Source organism: Coloeus monedula (assembly GCF_965178545.1).
Source record: "Coloeus monedula genome assembly, chromosome: 3".
Taxonomy (NCBI): Eukaryota; Metazoa; Chordata; class Aves; order Passeriformes; family Corvidae; genus Coloeus; species Coloeus monedula.
Window position 1 is genome coordinate 30,544,973 of NC_138783.1, and position 25,745 is coordinate 30,570,717.

General features: G+C 48.1%; 2 protein-coding genes across 2 annotated transcripts in view; one reads left to right on the forward strand and one right to left on the reverse strand.

Moving 5' to 3' along the window:
- LOC309571170 (alpha-2-macroglobulin-like protein 1) overlaps nt 1-2,819 on the forward strand; it is a gene marked incomplete at its 5' end in the record, with an annotated part of 25,909 nt that extends 23,090 nt beyond the window's left edge. The window contains one exon of the mRNA XM_082278444.1: nt 2,757-2,819. The remainder of the gene's footprint in view (nt 1-2,756) is intronic.
- The window catches only part of LOC309571169 (alpha-2-macroglobulin-like protein 1), a 24,845-nt gene extending 661 nt beyond the window's left edge, over nt 1-24,184 (reverse strand). The window contains exons 1-35 of the mRNA XM_082278443.1: nt 24,059-24,184; nt 21,761-21,947; nt 21,260-21,422; nt 20,473-20,525; nt 20,148-20,168; nt 18,725-18,878; nt 18,214-18,298; nt 17,558-17,678; nt 17,336-17,453; nt 16,181-16,290; nt 15,693-15,863; nt 14,666-14,890; nt 14,475-14,538; nt 13,802-13,947; nt 13,497-13,646; nt 12,479-12,676; nt 11,761-11,848; nt 10,986-11,139; nt 9,974-10,202; nt 9,496-9,619; nt 9,195-9,316; nt 8,731-8,782; nt 8,255-8,338; nt 7,719-7,895; nt 7,333-7,414; nt 6,309-6,465; nt 5,658-5,732; nt 5,280-5,451; nt 4,598-4,812; nt 4,107-4,322; nt 3,602-3,717; nt 2,843-2,933; nt 2,487-2,555; nt 1,163-1,265; nt 462-503 (exon numbers count right to left, since the gene is read on the reverse strand). Coding sequence (XP_082134569.1) covers nt 463-503; nt 1,163-1,265; nt 2,487-2,555; nt 2,843-2,933; nt 3,602-3,717; nt 4,107-4,322; nt 4,598-4,812; nt 5,280-5,451; nt 5,658-5,732; nt 6,309-6,465; nt 7,333-7,414; nt 7,719-7,895; nt 8,255-8,338; nt 8,731-8,782; nt 9,195-9,316; nt 9,496-9,619; nt 9,974-10,202; nt 10,986-11,139; nt 11,761-11,848; nt 12,479-12,676; nt 13,497-13,646; nt 13,802-13,947; nt 14,475-14,538; nt 14,666-14,890; nt 15,693-15,863; nt 16,181-16,290; nt 17,336-17,453; nt 17,558-17,678; nt 18,214-18,298; nt 18,725-18,878; nt 20,148-20,168; nt 20,473-20,525; nt 21,260-21,422; nt 21,761-21,947; nt 24,059-24,129 — 4,404 coding nt within the window. The 5' untranslated portion in view covers nt 24,130-24,184 and the 3' untranslated portion in view covers nt 462. The remainder of the gene's footprint in view (nt 1-461; nt 504-1,162; nt 1,266-2,486; nt 2,556-2,842; nt 2,934-3,601; nt 3,718-4,106; nt 4,323-4,597; nt 4,813-5,279; nt 5,452-5,657; nt 5,733-6,308; nt 6,466-7,332; nt 7,415-7,718; nt 7,896-8,254; nt 8,339-8,730; nt 8,783-9,194; nt 9,317-9,495; nt 9,620-9,973; nt 10,203-10,985; nt 11,140-11,760; nt 11,849-12,478; nt 12,677-13,496; nt 13,647-13,801; nt 13,948-14,474; nt 14,539-14,665; nt 14,891-15,692; nt 15,864-16,180; nt 16,291-17,335; nt 17,454-17,557; nt 17,679-18,213; nt 18,299-18,724; nt 18,879-20,147; nt 20,169-20,472; nt 20,526-21,259; nt 21,423-21,760; nt 21,948-24,058) is intronic.
- Nucleotides 24,185-25,745: the final 1,561 nt, after the last annotated feature.

Here is a 25,745-nt window from a genome sequence, read left to right on the forward strand (position 1 = left end):
ATCAGAAGCCAGGCTGAGATGGACAAAGGCTTGGCACTGAAAGGGAGTCAGGCCCTGCAGTAAGGGTGAGCATGGCATGTTGTGTGCACAGGGCTGCAGGGATGTGAAACTACAGGGAAAGTGCCAGGAAAAGGAACCGTGGTGATGTGAATAAAGTGTATTTGATGTAAAGTGCCAGCACTGTCTGGTGATAGCGCTTGGTATATGCAGCCCTTGTTTTCTGGAATGTATCTCCAACTCTCATGATCTTGTCACATCAAATCTTCTACTTCAGTTCTCTTTCCCTCAGTTTAACCACTGGGATACAGGAACTCACCCTTGCTTGGCATTGCAAATTGCTTTCTACCCTGGACCTGCAGTCTGGCAAGTTTCTTGACCAAGGGCCTTTGCCTGCACCTCCCTCCCTTTCTATATTCTTCAGGACCATGTCTGTGATAACAAAAGAGGTGTTGGGCCCTCACCTCACTCACACGGGACACTGTAGCTCATCACTGCAGTTTCTTCTGGAAGACAAGAAAAAAAGTGCTAGTGAGATACATTGACGAAAACCCACTAAAGCAATCCAGCATTGTGCCACTGTTCCTAGGAGCGGTGTTCCCAAAGTTTACAGGCTACAACTCCCCTCTGCTTGACACATGAAACCACTGGTGTGTGCCCATGACTCTGCAGCTTGTCAGGATTCACCCAAGGCAGGAGGCCATAAGTCCCAAAAAGCTCCATCACGGTTATGAATTCCTCACTTTCTGAAGGAATAGCAATCCCTGACATGTGTCTAGCCTTTCTTCCCACTTGGGACCCCACAGAACAGAGGACAAGTTGGTTTTGGTGTCATTCTTCTGAGGGGGCCCTTACTCTTCTGAGTCATCCCCTCACTATGGTTCTTCTGCCTTTGCTGTCTCCCACAAGGTAAGTGTTCAAAAGGACAGCTCCTTGCTTCACTCTTATTGGGAGAGCCAGACCTTGAGTGGTTCTACATGCCAGCTTCAGAGAGAAGGACCCACCATTTTGAAAGCAAACAGGTTAAGTTCATGCCTACAGAGCTTCTAAGGAACAGTCAGATAACCATGTCAGGGATGGTATTGTCTTAGACTCAACAAAATAAAGAAATTTTCTTTCCAGAAGTACATTTGGGTGGTTTTTGCAGTACAGCATCTGAGCTCACCTGGCATGTAGTAATCATAGATCTTGATATTAGCTGGTTTATGATCCTTCACTTGCATGTCCTGCTCCACCAGGAAAGTGTAGGTTTGAGGCTGTCTAGTCAGCTAAGACCAAGAAATGCAAAGATTAGAAACAGAAATAAAGTCCTGTAAGTCAACCCCTTTCACCTGATTGCACTCAGGCTCTTTGGAGACCTCACCACTGCAACAGATCTGTTCTGCTTTCTAGAACATCTCAGAAATGTCTTTTACTTCCCATTATGTGACTATCTCCTCTTTTGGTCACCAAATTTAACTCTGCTCATGAGGAACTTCAAACCTACAGAGTCAGCGTGCATTAAGTACCTAAAAGGAGCGCTAGTGTTCCCCACCAGTCCCGCCTTCCCATCCCGATCTGCTCTGAGCTCTTTCATGCATCTTGCCTCAGTGGCTTCTTTCTTATTCACAGTGACATCAGCTCTTATTGTCCAGTCTCACATAATCCTCATCATTAACCAGACAAATACAAGCTGTGGATGAACATCTGCTGCAGGGGGGTAGTTACATGACCTGCTGTTGACTGGGGTGCACCTTGTGCTACCTGGCAGCCTGAGCTGAAATATTTCTCTGTACTGCCTTTTTGCTCTGTGCTGTAGACATAGCAAAAGCAGCATCTCTGCTAGCCTAATGCATCCACGTGACACTAACCCACTCCCTATGGGGCCAGCTTAGCTCAGCTTGCTGACAGAAACTGAGGGTGAACAATCACAGGAATGCTCCTTAGAAATGCTGAAGTTTTAAATACACTCCAGGTCTCATTTCTGGTGCTGTTTAGGTATTCAGGGAACCAAAAAAAAGCTGGTTGTTAATCTGTTGATTCGTGAGGCTGTGGAGTGAGCACTTCTGTTCACACAACCATCTGGTTTCGTTTCAAATGATCTTGGCAAAATCCAGGAGCAATCTTGTATGCCCCCTGCTGCATTCAGGTTGCTTAAGAGCTTTCTAAGACTTCAGACTTGCTTGGATTTACTAGATGGATCTTATTACTACTCCCCAGTCCTGATCAGGCACCATATATATGGACTTTCAATAGTCTCTGAACAGTGCCAACAGATGTAGGCTTAACATCAGAGTTTGTCTTGTTTCACTCAAGTTAAGTGGCCCGGTAAGTGGCTCTACAGATGAACAACTGCTGACTGACACTTCTCCAGATCAGCAAATGTGGCTGGTATGCAGGAACAACAGCTCTGGATAGTTAAAACAGTAATGAAACCAGTAAACAAGAGTAAAAGCTATCTGTCAGTCCAAAGCCCCTTTAATGACGACGTTAGCCCAAATTACACTCACTTCCTCCAGGTAGAGAACAACGTGGTCAGCTTTGCTTTCAACTTTCTTCACTAAAGGCATTTTCTTTAGCTGAAAACAGGGGGGAAAGATCAGAAAGGCTTTAATACAAAGCAGAAATATTCAGAGGCATTTGTCCTTGTGAGAGTATGGGCAAAATATTTACATGGCCAGGGAATCTGTTGATGTAGGGAATGGCAAGGTGCAGCTTGGAAGAGACTTTGGGTATAAATGTTTCTTAGGAGGAAAATAACCCTGTTTCTCTGCCCACAGGAATGATCACATTGCAGCATACAGTCCTGCATGATGGACATCCATCACTGTTCCCATCCCAGCTGGACACAAATTCACGGTCTCACCTCTTCCAGTGAGCCTGCCACGGGGCTGTATCCAGACAGCAGCTCCACTTGGATCAGGACCATGTTGGTGGACACACGGTTCCCTGTGTAGCTGCAGCAGGAACCCAGGGGACAGCACTAATGTTACTTTCTGAGCCATGATCTCCAGATACTCCAGCCCAGCTTTGGTACTCAGGTGGAGGAATGTGCCTTTCTTTCCAGTGTTTCTCCTGCAAGCATACCTGTTTCTGTACAGTAATAAATCTTTGTGCTTCCCTTGATCTCGCTTTTAATTGTGCTGAGCCAAGGAGAGTAAGTTCCTTGGAAGCCTCCTGGTGTTACCTTCTTTAGGCATGGCAGGGAATATCACATCCTATGCCTGTTCTCTTGGCAGCTTTGTCCCAAGCCAGGCAGGAGTACAGCACAGGAGAGTGGTGTGACAGTCAACCAGGAGCAGAGGAGGGAACACTTAGGAATATGTGTCCATCCCACAGGACCTTCACATCATTAGTGTTTTGAGACCTTACCCTAGAAGGGGGTGAGACCCACAGACCTTGGGAGAACTTGTGGTGAGTGGCATGGTACAAAACAGGACTGCAGCCTGAGCCACCCCTCTGGGGCCTTGTGCCTCTCACCCAGCTGGGGAGAGCACAGTAAAATGAGTGGGGTCACCTCAGCACTTGGACCCCACATGTGAAGGGGAATCCTGCCAGCAAGAGATTGGTGGTGCCAGAAGCCTCTCAGCACAGGGGAGGAAAGGGGCAACTGAGTGTCTCCTACCGAGCACGAATGGTGACAGGGAACCGAGTGGCGTCGGGCGCGGTGCACTCCATCTGCACAGATATGGCAAAGGTGGCCTCACTCCTCACGGGAGGGATGTGATACCTCAGGGCGGCCTGCCAGGACAAAAAGAGGCTGGATGGCAGAGAATAGCAGGGTTTTTTTGCTGGAGAGTATCCTCATCTAGACTCAGCTGCTGTTTGCTGTCTTGTATTGGTGTAAGAGAAAACTATGCAGCAGAAGCAGAGGTTCTGCTAGGAGTGCACTGCTCCTGATGGATTTCGTGGAGGAGAGGAGCTGCTGTGGCTAGGTGGAGATGACTTCATTTGGGGAATAGCTGTTACCTTCCTGTTGGATCACAGTTACCCCCACCAGCTTTGAAGACCAGATTCTTGCATGTTATTGCAGCAGGTTGTTTTCACTGTTGGCTAAGTAGCAAGGTAAGATGTCCACTGGCTTTCAAGGCTTTTCACCAGACAGACTTTTTCTTCCTGGCTGGGCTTACCTGCAGGAAAAGACACCCGTGGCCCTGCACACGCAGGGTATAATCTTGGGCAATGGCTGGCAGCTCCACTGTCTGTAGCAGGAGGCGATTGCTTTTGTCTACTCTGAAGTTTTGGCTGAACCCCGTGGAAGTGAGAGAAACCTGAAGATCAGGGCTATCCTTGCTGAAGATGGTGGTTGCATACAGGGCTAGGGCTTCCAGAGCAACAACTGTGTCCTGAGGAAAGAGAAAAAACATCAGAAAAAGTAGGATTCCTGCTTCCTATGCATGCCCAGTCCTTAGCCTTTCCCTCCCTCATACTGCAGCTATAGCACAATAAGGGTTGAGCTTTTCCCTTTGGCTTTTAGCATGGGGTTATCCATAACTCCCAGGACATGTAAATCCGTACATCCTCTCCTAATTTACTCTTTTTTTACTATGGGCTGTTAGAACCCATTGCTCTCAAAAAACTAGCATCAAATTTAAAGATGATGATGGCTCAAGGGGGTTACCTGCGTTGAAGCAAAGCCTCCATATGGGTTTTGCTGCTTAGTGAGCCAAGACACAATCTGGGATGCCTTTTTGATTTCATCTGATGAGAAACTTGACTTTGTAAGGTGAGCCATGAGGATACTAGATGTCAATTCCACATCAACGGATGGAGCTCGATACCAAGATAGGGAATCTTCTTCCTGTTTGGACCGTTGACTCCAGAATATTTGGTCATCTAGAGGTGGAGTGGGAACATTTATGGAGCATGTAGCTGTATCTAGTGACCCTGGAGTTCTACTTAGCCCCTGTATATAGGTACTAAATGAACATGTACATTGGACACAATACAGTTGGACGATACATGGGTGCATAGCTCCCTATTTGCTCCCCACACCCTGCTTTTCCCAGTAAAACCCTAGGCCTGCTGGGGAGGAGCTCCATAATATCCATGAAATATCCAGTCCGTGGTTTGGATGACTGTGAGGTCAGACACCAGGACTGTGAGGTCATCCATAGAGACAATCTCATAGTGTGGATATAACCTGGGACACCTTGGCAAACTGAGGCTTGGACAGCCAAGCCTTGGACTCCCCACAAAGCTCTGGCAGTACCCCCCTGCCCTCCATTCCCATGGTTGTTCAACCCAGGGATTTCCACAAAGTTCTGCCGTGGCCCTCCCTCCTGCCCCAGAGTCTTTGGTACCTGATATTATGGCAGCCTTATCCAATCTTTTGAGGATTTTCTGCCTGAGCGCCTTGTCTCCTGCCACTGCAAAGGCATTTGCAGCCAGTGCCAGGCTGTAGAGGTTGGAACTGCCAGTATCAGCATTGACCAGGTCCCTTATACATTTCAGAGCTTTCCCCACAACTGGGTCCTAGGATAAAATTGAAAGCACACTTGTTATGGGGAGGGTGTTTGGGAAGGGAATACGGATTTCACATGTGCAGAGGAGGGTGGGAAGAGGGACAGCACACAAAGGGACATGACGGATAACAACCCCCATGTGCACAAAGGCAGAGCCCAGGAGGCACTGTCTGCGAGAGGCTGCGCACACAGCCCGCTCCTGCTGCCAATACTCACGGAGTGAGGCATCCCCGAGTGTATGAGAGCTGTCACGATCACAGAGCTCAGCCCCAGGCCTTCCTCCACTGCACCCTGCAGCCACCACAAAACACAGAAGAGGGCTGCTGTGAGAAGGGAGAGGGGAAAATCTTCCAGTGCCTTCTGCTCCCCTAGCAAAAGCCAGCACAGGCAACAGCGCTGGTCCTATTCCTTCTCCTAAGGAAGTGACAGGATTGGTATCCACTTCTAAAGGTCCTGCTTACCAGAGCACTTCTCTGCCGGGGTTTCCCAATCTCCTCTGGGTAGCTGATTGCTTCCCTCTGCTGAGCACATTCCCCTTTCCCCTCCCAAATGTAAGATTTTCAGTAGTGGATTTCAATGCCAGAGGAAAGTGATGTTCCCACAACCCCACTGCAAGGTGGCACGTGTTAGCTTTTGAGATTGAGGTAGGGCAGGCACTGCTTCAGTTCCCATGTGCACATCGTCAAATGCAAACCTTCATCATTCATAACTTGTAAAAGTGCCACCACGACTAGGCAACTCTGAGTGTCACCAAGGCTCTTCAGAGCCTTCCTCCTGCAGCAGAGTTCATTTGTTCTTGGCACCCAAGCTGGACCAGAAAGCGACGGAGCTCTGAGGTACCTAATGAACCACCAGGACATGTCATACCATCAGACCATTGTTGAAGAGTTTCCCCACACTCTTGAAGCAGCCAGATGGAGTCTGACTTTTAATCAAGGCACTGGCAGCATCCTTTATATTTTGTTCATCTATGTGGATGAAGTGCTGGGCTTGGCTGAAGGTCTTCAGGACAAGAGCAGTAAGCCTAGAGCCAAGGAAAGGAAGAAGGAAATAGAACTGAACTGCCGCTTGATGCACGTTTCCCAGAGGAGACAGGAGTCTCTGTGTCTTCTCCTACATCATCCATGTAGAAATACCAGCAGGCCAAAGCCCCTGTGCAGATGGAGAACTGGAAGCAATGCACATGAGTTAGATGCTCATGAAGCTTGAGCTCAGAGCCATCTGCAGCAGGAGAGAAAAAATTCAATTCTCCAGCCCCTCAGAGCTCTGCTAATTTCAACAGGATGCTTTGTTGCCCTGGAGGGTTGACATTTAGTGAGATTACTCAGACCCATTCCCCACCCTGTTCGGGCATAAAGCATTCTGAAAAACCTGTAAAGAAGATACTTTTGCTGCTGAGTTTTCAGAATCAATCTTGTTTGGGGTGCTCAAGCACAAACAATCCAACAGGGGTACTTCAAGTTAGTTCATTGTCACATTTGACAGAGGTGTTCCATAGACTAAGAGGATATGTATACATATCGAAACAGATAAAAAGGGAAAGTGACGGCATACTGGGGAGTGTGAAACCTGGCATGACATAAATGTTATGGAAAAAGAGGTGGATATTACTCTGGTTTCAGCTAGGGTGGAGTTAATTTCTTCCCAGTAGCTGTTCCAGTGCCATGTTTTGGATTTGGAATGAGAATGGTGTTGAGCAAGCAGCTGTGTGGTGCTTAATTTCCACCTGGGCTTAAACCACGACACTTTCCAAAAGGTCTCAGGAGCAATTTCTGCTCAAAACTCCACAGCTTCAGACTGCCTCAGTTTCCCCAGACCAAAATCCAAGCCAGCTCAAGCCTGACCAAGTCACACTGTTGTTCCCCAGTCATGTCTGGATACTGCTGCTTACCAAGTGTTTCCTGGCTCACTTCCTTCCCCAAAGGCACTGTATGAGCCATCCGTGTGCTTGTACAGGAGCTGTCGCTGATATCCTGCGGGAAGAGGCTGGGGGTAGTGAAGATACTGTGTGCCTGTCATGTTCTCCAGGTGCCAACCTGCCCCACCAATCCTGCTGATCATTACAGAGAGCATTATCTCTGAGGAATTTAGCAGAGGGGTGCCATGTACCACTTGTTCCTCTGGCACGCAGTAGCCTGATTTACACTGCTGTAATCACCATGGTGTCAGGCAAGTGATGCTGCACAAATCCTGCTCAGCACCGGGCCTCTGCTGAGGCTCCTACCACAAAAGTACTGTCGTGGACATCACCAGCTTAACGAGTAGAAATCCACTCACCGCTTTCCAGATAGCCAATTGCCTTCTGTTTGATTTCTGGAGTCAGCTGTCCTGTTTCTTCAAGGTATCGTGTGATAAAGACGTTTGGGGCAAAATGAACCATGTTCTGCTCACCACAGCCACTGGACATCTGGAGAAGCTCATCTATGTTGTCCAGTGCTGTTCCCATAATGTCACCTGTAAGACAGAACCACGGCTTTGGGAGCCATACATATTCTTGCATGTAAAACAATTCTGGTCTCACAGATTCTCTGGATAACCTCCTAAGACTGATCTCAGTTCACCACTGCTCACATGATGTCTACAGACTCTAGGAACAGTGATATGGTACGTGGCTGTCTTTCCCTTGGCTTGGTGAAATTATACATCCATCCAGTGCCACTTGTATAGGAGAGATGGGATACTGCTCTGGAAGACAGTATTGCTGTACATATTCCCTCTTATTACTCTGCTTGCTAAAGAAGACACAGTGGCACCAGAAGAGACGTATCCTGCAGGGAAAAGTATTACTTCCCAAGACTCTTCTAAAAACTCACCTAAGAAAGAGATGTGGGCTCTCTCTGACCCAAGGACGATGTTCTCTGGCATAGTGAAAGAGATTGTCTCTGAAGCTGAAGTTCCTGCAAACGGCAAAAACATCAGAACAACAGGCATAAGGGAGATGGCAGAGTCACAGGCCAGGAGGTGGTGTAAACAAGGCTGGGATCATCTCATCAGTGGGTGGAATCAGCATTCAGAAGAGAGGATGACATGGACATCTAGCCACCCATTGATGAGGGTCTGTGATGTGGTTAGAGTGTGGCTTGATGTAGCTAGGAGCTTTTAGTACTGGGTAGGGCTGAATGGCTTTACCTACCCATAAAAGCTCCAAAATCTCTGACTTTCTGCTCCCTACACTCCTCCAGATAGTCCTAGAGTTGTTCAGACACCACACTGCTTCCATCTGATCTCCTTGTTCTGTGCACAAGCACAGCCCCGGCAGTACGACAGTATCTGGAGTCTCTGCACCTACCTTCAGGGCACAGGAGTGAGGTGTGGGTCTTTTCCTCCAGCTGCCCCTCTGCCTGGTGGGGAAAAGGCTGGTCAGCTTAGAAGGGAGAGCAGTAAAATCAGAGAGCAGCTGTGCAGCACCCCACCTTCCTGCAATCACCTTTCCCATCCTCGTGGGCCATGGCAAAGGGCTTCACACAGACAGCAGAGGCATCTGTGCCAACAGTGAAGTTGTACTGGGAAGCAGGTTTCTAGGCTGCTAGATGGCTTTTGATCCCATTGCCCTGAGAGCAAACAGTTCTGACATTTCTGTCCTATCCAGTGGAGGAGATCATGCTCCAGTCCAATCTACCCTTAGAATCACTCCTTGACCAGCCTCGCTGAAAAATGTGCCCATCTCCCCAGCTGATTCTTCCTTTCCAGAGCCACCCAGTTTTGAGCCTGACCCAGCTCCAACCTCAGCAGAACCCTGCAGTGCAGCCTGACCTTCACCAGCAGGTGTTTAACCACTGTGTCCTTCCCTCCAGACTCTGGCACAACAGCTGTACGCTCCGTGCAAACATCTTCCCGCTCCATCACCTCAGCAGTGACAGTGAAATTCACATTTCCTAAAAAACAAAGCATCAAGGGGCCAGTTGGCACATCTATGCCTACGTTTGAGTTTGCTCAGCCTAGGGCTGCTCATTCATGTTTTGCAGAGTAGGCCATCTCCCTTCCAGCCCAGCTCTAGCTTCCTCAAGTAGCTCTGCCAGTGCCTCCCACTCCTGCTCCTCCCTTGACCCCTTACCTAATTTTGTAGCCTTCACATCCCAGGAAAATGTTTTTGCTGAATCAGGGCACAGGCAAAGAGTGAACCTGACATTTTCATGCAGAAATTCAAAATCTGTGGAGTCCATTAGGCTAAGCTGGAGCTAGAGGTGAAACAAAAGGGGGTTCAGGTTACAGAGCTGCTGCTGCTGCGTTTTTTCATTCAGGTCCTTGATTCAAATAACAATCAATCCCAGAAGCCAGGGGTGAGTATGATGATGGCCTTTTGCAGTATCTGTTGGACACCAGCAGTGTCCCATGGACATGCAATCATGTAAGGTTTAGCTTCTGGGGAGGGATAAACTGGCCAGTGATGGCTCTGTGTGGAATTAAATTGAACAGCTTCTTTGGTGTCTTTTCCAGTACCTAAGAAGGCAGCCCCTTCGTTTGGAGCTCTATTAGTAAAGTAGTTTCCACACATTCCTCTGTTCCAAACCATCCCGGAGGGAGTCACTCACCGCCATGCACTGCTTCAGGTAGCTGAAGACTTTGACTTTCAGGGGAAATGACTCTCCACGGAAAACAGAGTAGGGCAAAGTGGGTTCCACGAAGAAGGGCTTGAAGCTCCGCAGGCTGGTGGGCTCTGAGATTCCCAACCCATGGCTCTCCGAGGTGCAGAAGGTCATGGCTCTCCAGTCTGTGATACTGTCAGGTACTGTGACAGCTAGCTCAGCAGCCCCTGAATCACTGAGGAAAAAACAGAGTAGAATTTTTCACACCCTGGAAAGATTTCTCTTGGGAAGAAAAATGCAGAAATTCTGACTATGAAATAGAAGTGCGTGTGAAGGTGTGGGGATTCTTGGCAAGTAGGACAGAGGTATGGGAAGGATAGCAAATAGGTGGACAAGGAATGACTGAGAGGAAAATGCAACCCAAAATTTGCTTCTGAGCAGTGTTGCACCTGAAATTTTTCTTTTGTGTGCGCACACAGGGCTCACAGGAGTCTGTGTTATATACCCAGTCTGTGCCATGGAGCATAGTGTGACATTTCCTATTGGGAAGGTGTGGGGACAATGGAACATGTCTCTTCTGAGGTGCATATTGATAGGATAAAAGGCAACATACAGTAGGAACATGGGAGATTCTGACCTGACCTAAGAAAATACCATGAGGATGGTCAAACACTGAAACACAGTTTGAGGAATGTCCATCCTGGGGGATACAGAGTGCTTGACTACAACTTGATCTAACCAGACCTGCCTTGTGTAGAATGCTGAGCTATGGATCTGTGGAGGCCTCTCACATCCTGCAAGAGTCTGTGATGCTAAATTCCTAGAAGCATTTGGAAAATCTCAAGCAGAGACAGGAACTGTACCAAAACTCAGTTGTCCTTATCCACTTCTTCACAGCTCCCTCTTTTCTTTCACGCACAGAAGGCAATAATGCTCTGTCTCTGCTCCTGCCCATTCCCTCTGCTGTGTCTGGTAGAAAGTCAGTATGCCTGTGGAGCCACAGCCCATGATTACTCACTTGATGGGAACCAGAGTCCAGATGAATGTCTCTGGGAACCAGGTACGTGCTGGTGCTGACTCGCTTCCCAGCTCAGTGTGCTCAGCCTCAGCAGCTTCAACAGCAGCATCTAGTTCTGGGTACAAGCTCTCTGAGACTGCCAGCTCGTCGAAAGCTATTGGGAATACAAGCATTCATTCAAAGCAGAGCAACTGTGAAACCAGGAAGGAGTTCAGCCAGGAAAAGCCCAGTTCTCCATCCCTCCCACTCCCGCCCCAAACCCCCTCATCCTCTCCCAGATGCCCTCAACTTACTTCACTATTGTCTTCCACAAGACAACCCAGGAGACATGGGGGATTCCAGCATGTGTGTTCTCCCCCATGAGACATTTTACCTGCTCACAGTTTTGCTCTCACTCCCTGCAGGAAAGCCTAGATACTGCCCAATGCCAATCTTGGCTCACTCTCTGGTTTCCAGAAAGACCTCTCCTAGTCTTACAAATGGATTTTCTTTTCTGAGACAGATGCCCCATTTCCCCCCTTAACCATATTCCTGCTCACCAGCTGAAGCTTCCAAGTAGGTTGTTTCCCCGCAGCCACCCCTCTGCCCCTCCAGTGCACTGGACACACACACATGCCAGGGCCTCTCCCCTCTCCCTGTGGAGCACATTTGTGCAACCTCCCACTCATGTCTGTAAGCCATCCCCAGCTCCTAAATACGCTGCATGTTCAGCTGCCCATGTGCAGCCTATATGTTACCCGTGATCTCCAAAGAAACAGGAAAAATCGAGATGTACACATGTAGTCGAAGTCAAAAGTGGTCTGGGTGTGGCACTCAATTGGAGACTTGATTTTAAGGCTGGTTAAAAATGTTAGACCTGCATTCTGGAGGAAAGAAGGGAAAGAAATGAAGGTATATTTTGTGGAGGGGGTGGTGTGCCTGTCTCTTCTGCCAAATCAGCCACGGGTGTTGTTGCACCTCAGCATAACCTGCAAATTTATACAGGGAGAGAATGCAGAACTGTCCTGCTCCCAGAGCCTGGTCCTCGTTCCAAAGGATTGTGGGGGTGACCACTTGCATGTGCATGCCTGCACACAAAGTCATTATTTTGGCACCACAGTTTGATGCCCACCCTGACCCAGACTTTTCTCATCCTTCACTGCCATTCCTTTCTACTATTCTTTCCCCCATTTCCCTAGGTCCCCCTTTTCTCTCAGGTGCTTTGCTTTTCCAACCTCCAATCTTCTCTGACACAGGCTGATAATCCACTCTGCTTCCAATCCCTAGAAAGTCTAAAGGGAACTAATGGGGAGCTGGGTCCTAGGAATCTCCCTGATCAGTGGGAATTTATCATGGTGGGAGCATAGAGTGTCATTGACCTCTTAGTTCAGAAGTCTGGCAAATTCAGATCATGAAGTTTATAGGAAAGACAATCTGTGAAGCTACCCAGTGCTAACCTGGGATATAAAAGGGCTCGGCCCCAGTATTTCAGGCTTTCTGGAAATTAGATTTACCTTCAGAAGTTCATAAACATCTGGCTGGGACACTGCGTAAGAGTATCTGTTGTACATGAATGGTGACTTTGCTCCTGGTGAAAGGGTGGTCTGAGAGGCATCAATGATTCCTGGGCCCTTGTGGATAGTGCAGTAGTCACTGTAGACATCTGTGAGGGTGCTGAGCTGCTCCTGAGCAGAGCTGAACATACTATACACCTGTAGACAGAGAATGAAAACAGTACAGGTCAGTATGAGAGGTGGAGAGATTTTAATTTCTATCCAGAGGTTTCCTATGACCTCAGAGGCCGAGCTTGGATCCCGCCTGTCACAAAAACCCAGCCCCAAGGGGTTTTGAGTTTTATGGAGAGCCTCTCCAAATTTTGGATGTGTAGCACCAGAGAAGAACACGAGCCACTCTGGGGTATGGCTGCATAGCTGTGGCACTTCTAGCTCAATAACTGTACCAGTGAACTCAATGCACACACTAAGGATACCTTCCCTGCATGAGTCATTGGACAGCTCCTTGTCTCACTGAAGGCACATCCTGGATCCACCAAGACAGTCTCAAGAAGCAATTCAGGTGTCCATAGACCCAGGTCTAGAGGAGAAATGGGACCCTTCCACTGCCAATACACCACTTAGAGTCCACTCTGTGAATGGAAGGACTGTCTGGTTCACGTGAGCTGGAACAAAGTCTGGAACAAAGTGGAGCCTATCCCACGTTTGGCATTTTTTTTAACACAACTTTTTTTAGAGCACTATCATGAATCAGTTCAGGAGATGGATGTCTCTTGCCTTCTGCTTGCCACTGTGGCAAAGCACTGTAAGTTTAACAAGGATGTGACTTTGGGCTGTAGCTGGGGATGACAGTGGTTTATTCTATTAGATCCCTCTGTAGACACGGGAAATTTTGGCTGGTGTTTGATGTTGGCCTTCATTTTTTCTCATTAAGCTGTGCTGTGTCCCCATTTGAGTACCTGTTGGTATATCCACCATGCCTTATTAACCAGCAAGGGTCAGCACTGAAATGACTCACACTATCCCTGGACAGCTCAGCCTCTGGCCTCAGGAGCAGGACACTTTCATCTACTGCACGGATGCTGCACAGGGAGCCTGGAGCAGCCTGCAAATGGAGACGGACAGTCGATCCTGGGAGAGCCACTGCATCTGAGAAGCCAAGCTTCACCTGCAACAGCAGAAGAAAGAGGAACTGAAGGCACTGACAGATGAAGGAAAGGGGAAACTATGGTTATTGGATTCTGCTGCATATCTATTGCCAGTTTGCAGATAATTAGCCACCCTCCAGCCAACCTGCCCCTTTATATTTTGTGCACTGCTTACATGGTTCCTGAAGCAGCTGGAGACTTTCAGGCGAAAGGTGTCAGCTGCCACTTGTCCCTCAGGGAAGGCAATGTAAACAAAGAGGGTAGCCATGGATGAAATGAGGTCAATGGGCAGAGTGATGTTGAAAGCCCCACTGTATTGACCTGAAGGAAGAAGGAAAAATTGAAGAAATATAGGAAGATGTGAGGAAGTCTGCAATCCAAGGATTACAGCAGGAATGTGCTCTTCCTCTGTAATACTTCTGTACAGTTTCTTGGATAAAACTGTTCTGCCTTGCTTCTGGGGAGGCCACAGCTAGACCAGGATGTAGGTTAGTGCCATTTTATAGCAGTGACTTGACATCATAATGGGTCTTGGCAAAAGTGAGCGCTTGGAAGAACAATGACTTTCCGCTTGAGCCCAGAAAGAAAGATTCCGTAAGTTTCCTTGGAGGTCTCTGATAATTTCCTGCTTGGCAGATAAACTCTGACAGTTTCATCATTTGATCAGGAGGGAAAAAAACAAAGGAAATTAAGAGACAGAAAAAAGATAGCATATCTCCTATAGGGTTTTTGTGCCAGCTCTGTGGTTTTCTGTTGGTTTCAGATGTCTTTTCTCTCATTCTCCATCTAGGCTGGAAGGACTTTCTTGTTAGGTGCTTAATTTGTTCCTGGTAGTTAGAGGCTCTTACCTGATGGTGGATCAAGAAGCACTGTTGTTTGGCCGTGAAGCACAAGGGACCCTCTGGCCATAACCTACAGGGTAATGAACAGAACAAAGAGTTGAGAGCGCTTCTGCTCCATGTTTGTGGGCCAGCAAAGGGCGTTGTACTAACACAGACCCGGTGCAGTGCTGACCTCGCTGGCGCTGCCCTGCACTCACCAGGTGGTAGAAGCGTGCTCTGGTAGCCCCATGGGACAGCTCCGTGGCAAGTACATGGTAGTGCACGGTGACCTGCTGCACATCCCCACAGGCTGGCACTGCCTGCACCGGCTGGATCCTCACAGAGCTGCGGCTGGAGGAGTAGAAGGCCCTCAGTGGGAGCGATGCAGTGCCGTAAGACACCTTCACGTTTCGACCGCTCGAGTCCTCCGGCTGGGACTTTGCCTGTGGCACAGAAAAAAATGCCTGAGGATTTCTTGCAGCTCTCCCTATGCCAAAACCAAGACTGACTGAGCAGTGGGCTCTGAACTATCTCAGGGTAAAGTGTCTATTTCCACCTATGCCAAGTTCAGTCTCTTTCTGTGGAGCTTGGCACTGCCTGCTGTACCACCCTCTGGGATAACTGGTGTCTAAACAGGAGCAGGGAGCTGTATACTGCTAGGGCTTTGGCTGAAGTCTGAAATTCTGCAATGCTGCTGCTACCCTGGGAGCAAGCCAGGTCATTAGACTGTGTAGATTGGCTTATTAGCCCCTGGATCAAACCTTTCAACTCTGCTTCTGTATGGAATATGTGGATAAAGTATTAGAATGGATCTGCCCTGATAATGTATTTCACTCATCAATGCTGTTCTGTATTTCTTTCAGCACTTTCCCTGATCCATAGCGTAGAGGTGGCAGGGGACAACTGAAGATCAGTAGCCTTACTCAACTTTGACATATGACCTATCTGTACTTAGAGTATAACATTAACATCTTTTGAACTTACAGCAAGGTCAAAATCCATCATCCAAGATACCTCTGGTAATATCAGAGACAGGGCTTGCCTCAAAGTTCTTTGACCTCCAAGTTAGACAGGATAGGCATTAGAAACCTAGCACTACAATCAGACAAGAGAGTCTTCTTTGTTCATGGGAAAGCAGAGGCAAATTTTCTCTGTCAATTCCCTCTCTGTGACATTCCTATTTAGCTCCTTACATTCTAGTTACCTGCTTAGCTCCAGATTGGTTTGCAGTAACCAGCTCCTAACCTGCAGTATAACTTTACTGCTGTTGTCCCATGCTGATGTCTCTAAGACAAAGGAGGCCATCCCAGTGTCATCTGTGAGGTAGGTCTTGGTCTGCTTCCTGCTCCCATAGGACACTGTAAGAATCACCTTCTTGCCCTTCAGGTGTGTCCCATTGGCACTTTTGAGTTCCAGCTGTAATGATGCAGAGAACAGTCTGAGAATTGGAGGCCACAGGATTGAAAATCTACCTCCCAGGAGGAGTCCCAGTCTCCCTCTCTGCAAAGGGACTCTCAGTGTGAATTTTAACTTCCCCAACCCTTCCCCATTTATGCGGCAGCCATCTCATCTGGATAACCTCTTGGTAAACAAGTCAAAGGAGGGACTGGGACAGAGGATTGTGCTGGCAGCTTTGGGCAGCTCAGAACAAGAGGACCTCTGGGCAATTCTGTGCCTACAACCTGCTTAGGCCCAGCTGCTGGGCTTTCCATGTTTCTTTCCTTTTCACTCACATTTCCATAATAGGGAGCTCCTTGCTGATAGTAGTAGCTTGTCCCCCAGAACTGGAGAGTTGTGACATCAAAAGTGACCTTGCAGTTTTCAGTGGTGTTGAACTCCACCCCTGGGAAAGAGAGGAGGCACATGCAGGTGAGTACCATGTGTCCAAGCAGGCATCAAGATTGGATGAACTCAGTTAGGGGGTGGACTATCACTCACAGGGGATTGTAGTTTCTCCATGCAACTTCAGGAGTCATTTAACACACACACACTCAGCTATAGGGCCTCCTACATTCTGACATGAGAGAATGACAGCAGTCTGTCAGGAGGTCTCTGTCAGACAGTTCTCAAACACACTTTTCCACTTTAAGATGGTCCTACTCATAATTGTCCTCTTCTTGTCTTCTTCCCTCCTCACAGCAGTCATTAGAAGGCAACATTTTTCCTTGCCTTTCCCCTGTCAGTTTGCAGTCTGCTGTCTTGTCCTGTGTGCCCATCTGAAATCACTGCAGTTGCTTGTTAAGAGAATGTGTGTCACTGCTTCTGGCAAGGGGCTGCAAAACATTTTCTTGTGAGGAAGGTTTTGCAGAATTTTGTGAGAGAGGGAACCTTACAGGAAACTTTATCTCCCTATCTGGGATGTGGAGATAAAACTAATGAGGAGCTAATAACAGTACACAGTCAGGACCTTGGTTATCCCTACTTGCTCTGAGAAACTCCTCATTCCAACGGACTGTCCTAAAATATGGTTTAAGAACAAGAGAACCTGGCATGGCCCACCTCTGCACACATTTTTAATGTGATGAGAACACAAAAAAAAAGCAGCTCTTGCCCATCTCTGTCAAAACAAAGTGACTGCCAGAGCTGGACTGTCCACAGCAACTTGTAGAGGAGCAAGCACACTGGTAAAGCCCATCCTGCAACTGGGAGAACTCACATGTCCCATGTTATGATACTTAAAAACATTCATGTTGTCATGGTGCTCCCAGGGAAGACACAGCCCTCCAAACATTAGGCCTCATGGGAGCCAGTGCTGAAAGCTCCAGTGGTTTGATGGGAAGACACAAAGATCCATAAGGGATCCTATAGCTAAAAACCCAAAGACAAGTATATTTTATGAGTGTAAAATAAAAGATTTTCCACAAAGCATAGAATCAGGTTTTTTCTACCTGTTCCACTTTCTTTCAGGAAAGCCTCAGCCTCCAGGTTGAAATCATAGTTATCACCATGCTTCCGGTGGAAAATCTTAGTATTCACTTCAGTGGAAAAGCAGCCATCCTCATCTGTCTGGGAATGTGAAATTGTATTTGTTAAGCGACTGTGGAGGCAAAAGAGTCTCTTTGCCCTCGTTCCTCCCTTTGGCAAGAGGAGTGGGTGTCTCCCGTGCTCACCTCTCCAGTGTAATCCTTACAAATACTGCGCTTGGCTTTGGAAGACTTCCGGCTATAGCGGATATGCTTCCGGCACACCACAGCCTTCACGCTACCCTGGACTGCTTTCCCATAGGTGTACCTGGCAGAGGGAGCACAGAGGACTCACACACAAAAACACTGGCTCAAGAGTGACTAAGGTCAGCTTTAGCCTGTGGTATGCAGCTGTACAGCCCAGCAGCCTGCAGACTATCCATGGATCATCAGCGCAGCACAGGAGGCCAAGAAATACAAGTGACCTCATCAGATTGAGACAGAGGGCAGTGGTGGGCGAGTTCTCTTCAAGTCAACACTAGTCCCACCAGGCAGGGTTAGGGGACATTGTGCTGGCCACAAGCTGAGCCTTGATTCCTACAACACTGCCGCTAATAAATGCAGCAGAGGTGCTGTACTGTAGAGCACATGCACCACCACACTTTCAGACTCACAGAGACAGTAGGGAGAGAGAATACGGACAAAGGTGAGAGTCCAGGAGAATTACTTAGCAATGAATGCCAGGGTACCAGGTCTTGGGGTGGAGATAGGGTTGGCAGAGACCATTTTGAGCTCAGTTATTGATGGCTGTGCATTTTCCAAACCAGTAAAAATGCACCTTCTGCCACGATAAGTCAGCTCACATGCCACAGACGTGGAGACGGAAGTTCTCCTCTAGGATAGTGACGACCCGAGGCATCTGGATGGAAACACTGAACTTGGGCAGCGCTGTGTGAAAGCAAGAGAAATATAATTCAGTGAGAATAGAAAGAGTTCATTTGTTCCAATCCTTCCTAAGTGGTTTTTTGCAGAAAGAAAAAATCTCTGCTTTTGTTCCGTGACTACCAGCACAGGGCCTGGTAGGAACACACCAGCAGCCCAGCCAGGAGAATGGGATGGGAGTAGGCACCTTGAGTGTCCTCCCCAGAACACAGCTGTGGGACACTGCCTCAGTCCATCCTCAGGACATGGGGGAGGAGAAAGCCGGTGGGCCTGGGTGAAGGTCGATGGTTACACCTATGGGCAGGCACTTGCACTTCCCAGGAGATAGCACAACCAGCACAGCTGCATGGTCCACTCAGCTCTGTGTGAGGGGGGGCCTGGAGGCTGGAAATACACCTTTCTCTGCTGCCATCAGCTTCCTGAGGCTCTTACCATACTCCTCTACCCTGAAGGTGCGTGTGAGCTCAGGCATTTTGATGGTGTACTCTCCAACCGGTGCTTCTGCAGCCAGTGGGAAGGACAGATCCACAATGCCTCCCACAGGTGTGACATCCAGCCACTGTGCAATTCGGTTCCCTTTGGGGTCCTGCACAGGGGGAGTAGAGAGCAGTTATTTTCCAGTGCAAAAACACTCTTTTGAAGGATGTCCAAGATACCAGGGTGTGGTCTGACCACATATTCTCTTGTCCTGAGAGCCCAGGTCTATGGCACAGCTACAGCGCACAGGTGAGTCCAAGCTCAATGAGGAAAGGACTTTCCTCCTGGTCTCACTGACAAAGTAAATCTATCATATTATTGTTCTCTGGTGGCATTGCCATCTCTGACTGCTGCAAAACCGTAGTTTACTGCCTGCCTGTCTCACTAAGACAGAGAAGTGGTCCTTCTTAGAGACCTCTGTTGTCACCTAAGCTGGCACAGCCTCCAAGGTCACTGTGGAGATACTCTGCCTAAGGCACAAGCTACTGGGGAGTGATTTCTAGGGACTGATATCTTGAATCCCCAGGGAAAACTGGGGAAATGAGGCCAGGACTCCATGCAGGGGAACCACTGAGGCCCAATCATGAAGGAAAGTGTTCTCCCACTGCTGGCTCTGGGGAGGGCAGGATGCAAAACTCTGGGTACAGCCACACTGCCCAGTAAGGACTTTGTCATGGGTTGATGGGTGCTTCATGTGAGACAAGTGGGCACTGCTGTTTGAAAAGGTGAAGCTGGATCAGAGTGCTGTGTTTGCATAAGTTGGCCCAAAGTATTGCATAGCTGTCTCACAAACCGTGTGTTTACATAATGATCCCTTGCTGGGTATGGCATGTACATTAACTACTGCCCATTGCTAGCTGGGACTCCGACTTCTCTGCATGGGTATTACAAACCCCACCACCACTATCAGGTGTCTTTCCTCAGCACAGTGATTACACTGGACAAACAAATTTTAAGAATAACAGCCTGAAAGCTGCTTTAGGAAGTGTTTCTAGCTGTACAGTCATAACACTAACTGGTCAAACTTTTGTTTTTTGTATGCTAAATATAAAAGTCTCCTTAAGGAAACTTCAGGATCTTCACAAGTCTTCAATTCATAGGCTACAGGGACTGTAAGTCCAATGACCACTCTAGGAAGGTTTACTGGTTTTCAGTGGCACCCATCATTGACTGCAGGGATCCCTGTGTGATCAGTGTTGTGACACTGCTCTGCCAAACTTTTCTGGACATGGAAGGAAAGGCAAGCAGCCAAGGACTGTTCCTATTCATTCTGAGGTAACTGACTTTCTGCATCCATATTTCCCCACCACCATCTCCAAACCTGTGTCTTCCCCAAGGTGAGAAGAATTCACCACTTTCAATAAAGTAGGAGCTTTACCTTCAGTTCCACCAGGCGCTGCTGTGGGGAGGAAACAACAGTTACTGGTGGGATGCTTTCGGGTAAGTTACCATCCACCTCCTTGGTATTCTTTATTTCCCCCAACCATCCATCAGTCTTCTCTAAGCAATTCCCAGGACTGCCCATAACCCAACATCATGAACAGCTCCTGTGTTGCAGGTGGTGCCGAGCTCTGTTTGTAAGCACCAAAAGCAACACTGAGACCAGCTGTACACATAACCTGGCTGGCCCAAGCACTGATCTAGAAGACATGCAGGCAGCCCATAACATTTCCAGACTTCAGGTGTCTTCCCTCTTGACTTACCGTTTCACTGCTGGCAATAAAGTTCTGATCCAAGGTCACAATCCGCAGCTTGACTATAAAGCAAAAGAAAAACAGGACTGGCTGAAATGAGATCAAGTCTCTCTATAGTAAATAACAAGAACAGATACCTAAGAAAGATGTGCACACGTGCTTCACTGAGAGGATTTGGGCAGCAGATAGAGCCATCCACTCCTAGGCTATGCCCAAAGCCCTGCTAGGAGCCGGCAGCCTGCTAGAGAGAAAGTGTTAGGAGAGGCAGTGTGGTGCTTTCTGGGAAGGCTGGCTGTGCTGGTGAGAAACAGCATTTTTCTGGACAGTGGACCTGTGGTGGGCCCCTCAGTCTTGCCTGCAGTGAAGGTCATCCTAGGGGAAAGTGTGGAGAGGCATGGGGCAAACAGATGTACCCTGTGGTGATCTGAGCTGTGCTAGGGCAGTGGTGGGACCTGTAGGACTGCAGTCCTCACCTGAGGAAGTCTGTGGGGAAGGGAGGGATTTAGGGCCCTGACAGAGAGTCATGGCTTTGACTGGAGCAATCATGAGTATAACACTGTGGCTTCTAAACCTTTTCTCACACATCAAGGAAAACACACAACCCCTGTTCACAGTGGCATGCACCATGCTGACATAGGAGAGAGATATTCCCAAACCTCTCAAAGCCTAAAAGGAAGATGAAGCCTGTGGCCCATCTCCCTCCCTGAGCAGGTCCTGCTCAGAGGACTAGAGAGTACCCCACATTTTGTGGCCTGAGGACCATTCTCTCTCACAAGACATGGCATTCTGTCCATACCAATCTGTCCAGGTTTGTACACTGGTTTGTCCGTCTGGATAAAAGTCTTCTTGTCTGCATGCTTGATTAGGACTTTCTGTTTCTTCTGGAACTCTGAGTTGCCTTCCACAACTGTGATAACAACAAAAGCCACTTCATCAGGGTTTCCAACAGGAGGAGGGACCTGCAGGTATAGTTACAACCATCATTCAGGGTGGATCTCATTCACTGATCCCAGGGTTTTTGTAATAACAATTAGGCTATTACTTTTGCATTGCTCCAGTTCTTCTTGCCCTGAAAGACTTCACAGAACATTTCAAAAAGTTTTCTAGAAGAGTAAAATATTAGTGGGGCTACACAGCAGGAAAGACACTGGCAGACCTATGCAGCCTAAAGCAGAAGATTCACTGGCTAATTAAGATGTCCTCGTGGGAAGACACAATCCTTTGCATTCCTGACCAGCAAGAGCAGAACTCATGCAATATCCACCCTAGTGAGAACCCTTGAAAGCATCTTCCTCACCTGGAAGCTTGTGCAATGAAAGAAGGGGAGCTGAGAGATGGACTGAGTGATCAGAGTCTCATTCCCAGCTCTGCTTTGCAAGGTGACCGACACATGGATCGGGACTGCTTGCTCTCTGCTGAGCTGGAGACACACTGTCTCTGAGAAGGGGTAGTAGAGCTGAGATGGTATTGCCACAACATAGTTTCTATTGAAAAAGAAAGAAAGAAAGAGAAAGATCAAGTTAAACTGACTTTCTAAGAGGACAGATTTTCACCCGTATTTAGGTACTTCCTAGGAGACTTCTGGTCTCTTCATTCCACTGTCATGACACCAGTGGGACGTGACACCATTCTCATCTATGGGTACTGCAGACATTAACACTGAGGTGGCACTGTATGCTGCATGAACATATGAAAAGATAAAGTCACTGCCTTACAAACTGAAAGTGAAAATAAGGTGAAGGGACCTCCCCACATCACCCAAGGGATCAGCAGCAGCTTGGCTCTCCTGCAGGTTTCCCAAGTCTTCAGCATTTTCACTGAACACTATGTATCACCATCAGTTTTGTTGGCTGGTTTTCCTCCTACTCTTGGGCTCAGAAACAATGCCCTGTGTGAGGGACCCACTGTCCCAGCTTCATCTTCCAGACACAGCGACTTGTGAGCACCTTCACTTCAGCTCCTCACACTCTTGTCCTCTTTGCTCTCCCACCTCTGCATCTACTCTGAGCTGTGTCCATAACACCGAAAAGCTGTTCACAGTTTGGTGGTTTTCATCTTTTACTGCAGTGCAGCATCTAGGACCAACAAAAAGCCAACATTCAAGCACATTTCAAAACTCTTATCAGTGACTCCTCCCACTCACTGCCTCTGGACAGGCTCAGCCAGCAGCATGTTTTGCCGGAAGCAGAGGACAGGGCCTGGAAAGATGAGAACAGCAGGAGGAAGGGAGGTGACCTGCTGGCAGTTCTCAGCTGGAGTTCAGCACCCTGGCGAGAGGGAGCCAAAGTCCTGCTGGCCAGGAGCCTCTGGGTGCTGTCACACTTGAGTGCTGCCAAGCTGCCTTGAGGATCTCAAAACACGTACCAACAACATTTTGTTTTTCCTATTTGAGCTGACTCATGACACCTCCCTCCTGCCACTTGCGCCAAAGGATGGGATGAGCACTAAAATCTCACTGCTTGAACCTCCCATACCTCCCTTGCTCCTAATGATCCTTTACTCTGGAACATTTTCTTACACCCCTTTAACAATTCATCCCTTGCCCTTGCCTTCTGAGCTATAAAAGTAATAAAGAGCATCTCTGAGGCTGTCATCCAAGGGTCCCAAGATCCAAGCTGGATCATGAATCTACGAAAACATTGGAATACAGCAGACAACCTTTTGAAGCAAGTGGTATTTCCATAAAGCAAAGCTTCACGCTGAAGGTAAAAGTGGCAATCAGGCAGCAGCAAAGCACATCCTTTGCGTGGGAGCTTGTCAGCCTCGGGAATATGTCCTAGAGGAAATACTCCCACTGGATAAGTTTTGTAAAACTAGGCTTGTGCATGCCACACCACATGCAGCAGGAGGGAACCCAGCTACAACCCACTGACATATTTCTCACTGTAACATCTACTGTTCAAGCACAGTCATGCTTCTGTTTGCACTTGTGCCATGGCTGCAAAAGCAAACGCCTCCAGAAAAGCAAGAACAAGTTCACAAGCCAGGATATCACAGCAGTGCCTGCTGGAACAGGAGCTGCATTCCTGACAAAGTATATGAAGAGAAGCTGTGCTGGGAATTGTCCTTGTCAGAGGTCTGAGAAAAGGCATGGTGGGAGCAGATGGCCAGCCAAGCCTGAATGAACACACTGCTCTACCAAAAGCATCCTTATCAGATACTTGGGCTCATGCTTGCTCAGTTTGTAAAGGCACTCAGCTTTGCTGGCTAAACTATCAAATGGTGACCTATGACTCTGGGAAGAAAAGCTTAGCCCAAAGGAAGCATATTCTGCAACACAGTAGGAGACATGAGATATTGGCAGGTCAGAATTAAGCTGATGCAGAAAGCTGGCAGAGTTGTTCCGCCTGAGTCCTTGCTGAAATACATGGTCTACATCAAAGGCACTAAAGGAAGAGCCAGTTAGCAGGGACAATGTGGGGAAAGGGCACATGGAAACCAAGTGAAACCTTGGGAACATGAGAAATTATGCCCCACTGGAAAAAACATGCCCCACCTTAAGATTCTGTCCCATTTCTGTCATATTGCCACCTACCCCCCCCACCAGGATCCCTTTATAGACCAGAGCACATTTGCAAAGCAGTGAAGTTCTTACAGCGTTGCAGGCATTCCAGCCGTGCTAGGCAGGAGAAGGATGCTGCCCCACAGGAAAATGATCCTCCACATAGCTGATTGCAGGCTGAATTCCTCCAAGGAAAGCTTAGCCACTCCTCAGTACTCCATTCGCCCCTGCTTCTGCTGTCTTCCTTCTTCCCCTCATCCGGAGCTGAAGGAGCACGCAGCTCCTGCCGTGACTGGACTCCCGTTCCTCCCTTGGCTTCAAATCCAAGGTGGAAATCAGGCTGCTCGTGGCTGGAATGTGGGCGGGAGAAAGGGGTGGAGACAGTGTTTACTGCCTACAAACCAGAGGCAGCTGCCTCGAGACTTTGTAAGGCTTGTTGGTGTTTCTCTGGGAGAGGGCTTGTCTGCCCTATGCAGCACCCCTGGGAGCAGAAGTGCTTACTTACTGTATTTGGTGCAGGGGCCCGATTTTTTTAAAAAGTGTCTTTACTGGGATGTCATCAGAAGCTTCTGGATACAAATTAATTCGTTGTGACGTCAGTGTATTTTTGTCCATGGTTCTTCTTCTGCAGAACATCTTCTTAGGTATTATTTGCTTCTTACTGATATTTCACTCCTGACCTGCAGCCTCCATCTGGACCAGTCCAGGGCTTCACGTGCAGCTCTGCCAGTGTCTCCATTCCTCCCTGGAATTCCTCCCTAGCATTTTATTATCTTTTAGTTGTCTTTCTGGTTTTTGTCTCACTAGTTTAGACTTGAACTTAAACCCCATTTTAATTTTGGAGAATCAAATGTGCTCCCAGATCAGTGACATGGAGTGCTTTAAACCTGAGGTTTATCTGCAATGTCAGTGCTAGGTTAAAGGCTGGTGTGCCCCTGTTCCATCAGACTGTGCTCTGAGAGAGTGGGTGCTGAGCACACACATGGAGACTGTGCCAAAGTAAATCCAGGGGATTGCTTCAGCTGGGAGCAGGGCATGGGTGGATGGCAAATTCTCTCTATGCTGTGTATGTTTGGTTGTGCTCTGCTAAAACACAGCTGGGGCCAGGACAGAATGAGGACATCCACCTTCAAGTGAGGTTGTAACTAGAGGGCAAATTCATCCAAGCCCTGTGCACTTCACCGCTGCCCCTCAGGAGATGGAAACACAAGGGTGCAGTGCCCAGGAAGAGTCTGGAGGAGATGGGGGGGTGATGTCAGTGTAGAATCACCTTATGGCTGGGGAAATCTGTCAGAAGACTGGGCATCCAGCTTGGACACATGTAAAGTAGAGATTTGATAAAATATGTGTGGACTGAAAATGTCATGCTTTCTTTGGAAAGGCCTTACAGTGGAACTATGAGGGGAGTTTGTGTAAGTAGCAGGAACTGCCCTGGAAAAGATTCTGTACCCAGGAGGACCAGACATGGCTGGGATGGATAGGTGGACAGATGCATGGAGTGGAGGTGATTTGGAAGGTTTTTAATCCAAGCTCTGAGTAACAACTGGATGAGGGGAAGATCACTAATGCTGCTTTTTACAAGCTGAGAACAATAGCTCATGTGCAGATTTGGCTCTCATCAGATACTACAGCCAGGGTCTAGACCAGCCACAGATGAGATGAAACTCTCCCAAGTCCCCTTCAGCCTGAGTTAGAGATAAGTATTCCCATATATTCCTTCTCAGTGTCCTGGCACCTGGAATACCACCTGAATGTAAATGTGGGTGGAAAACTGTGCTAT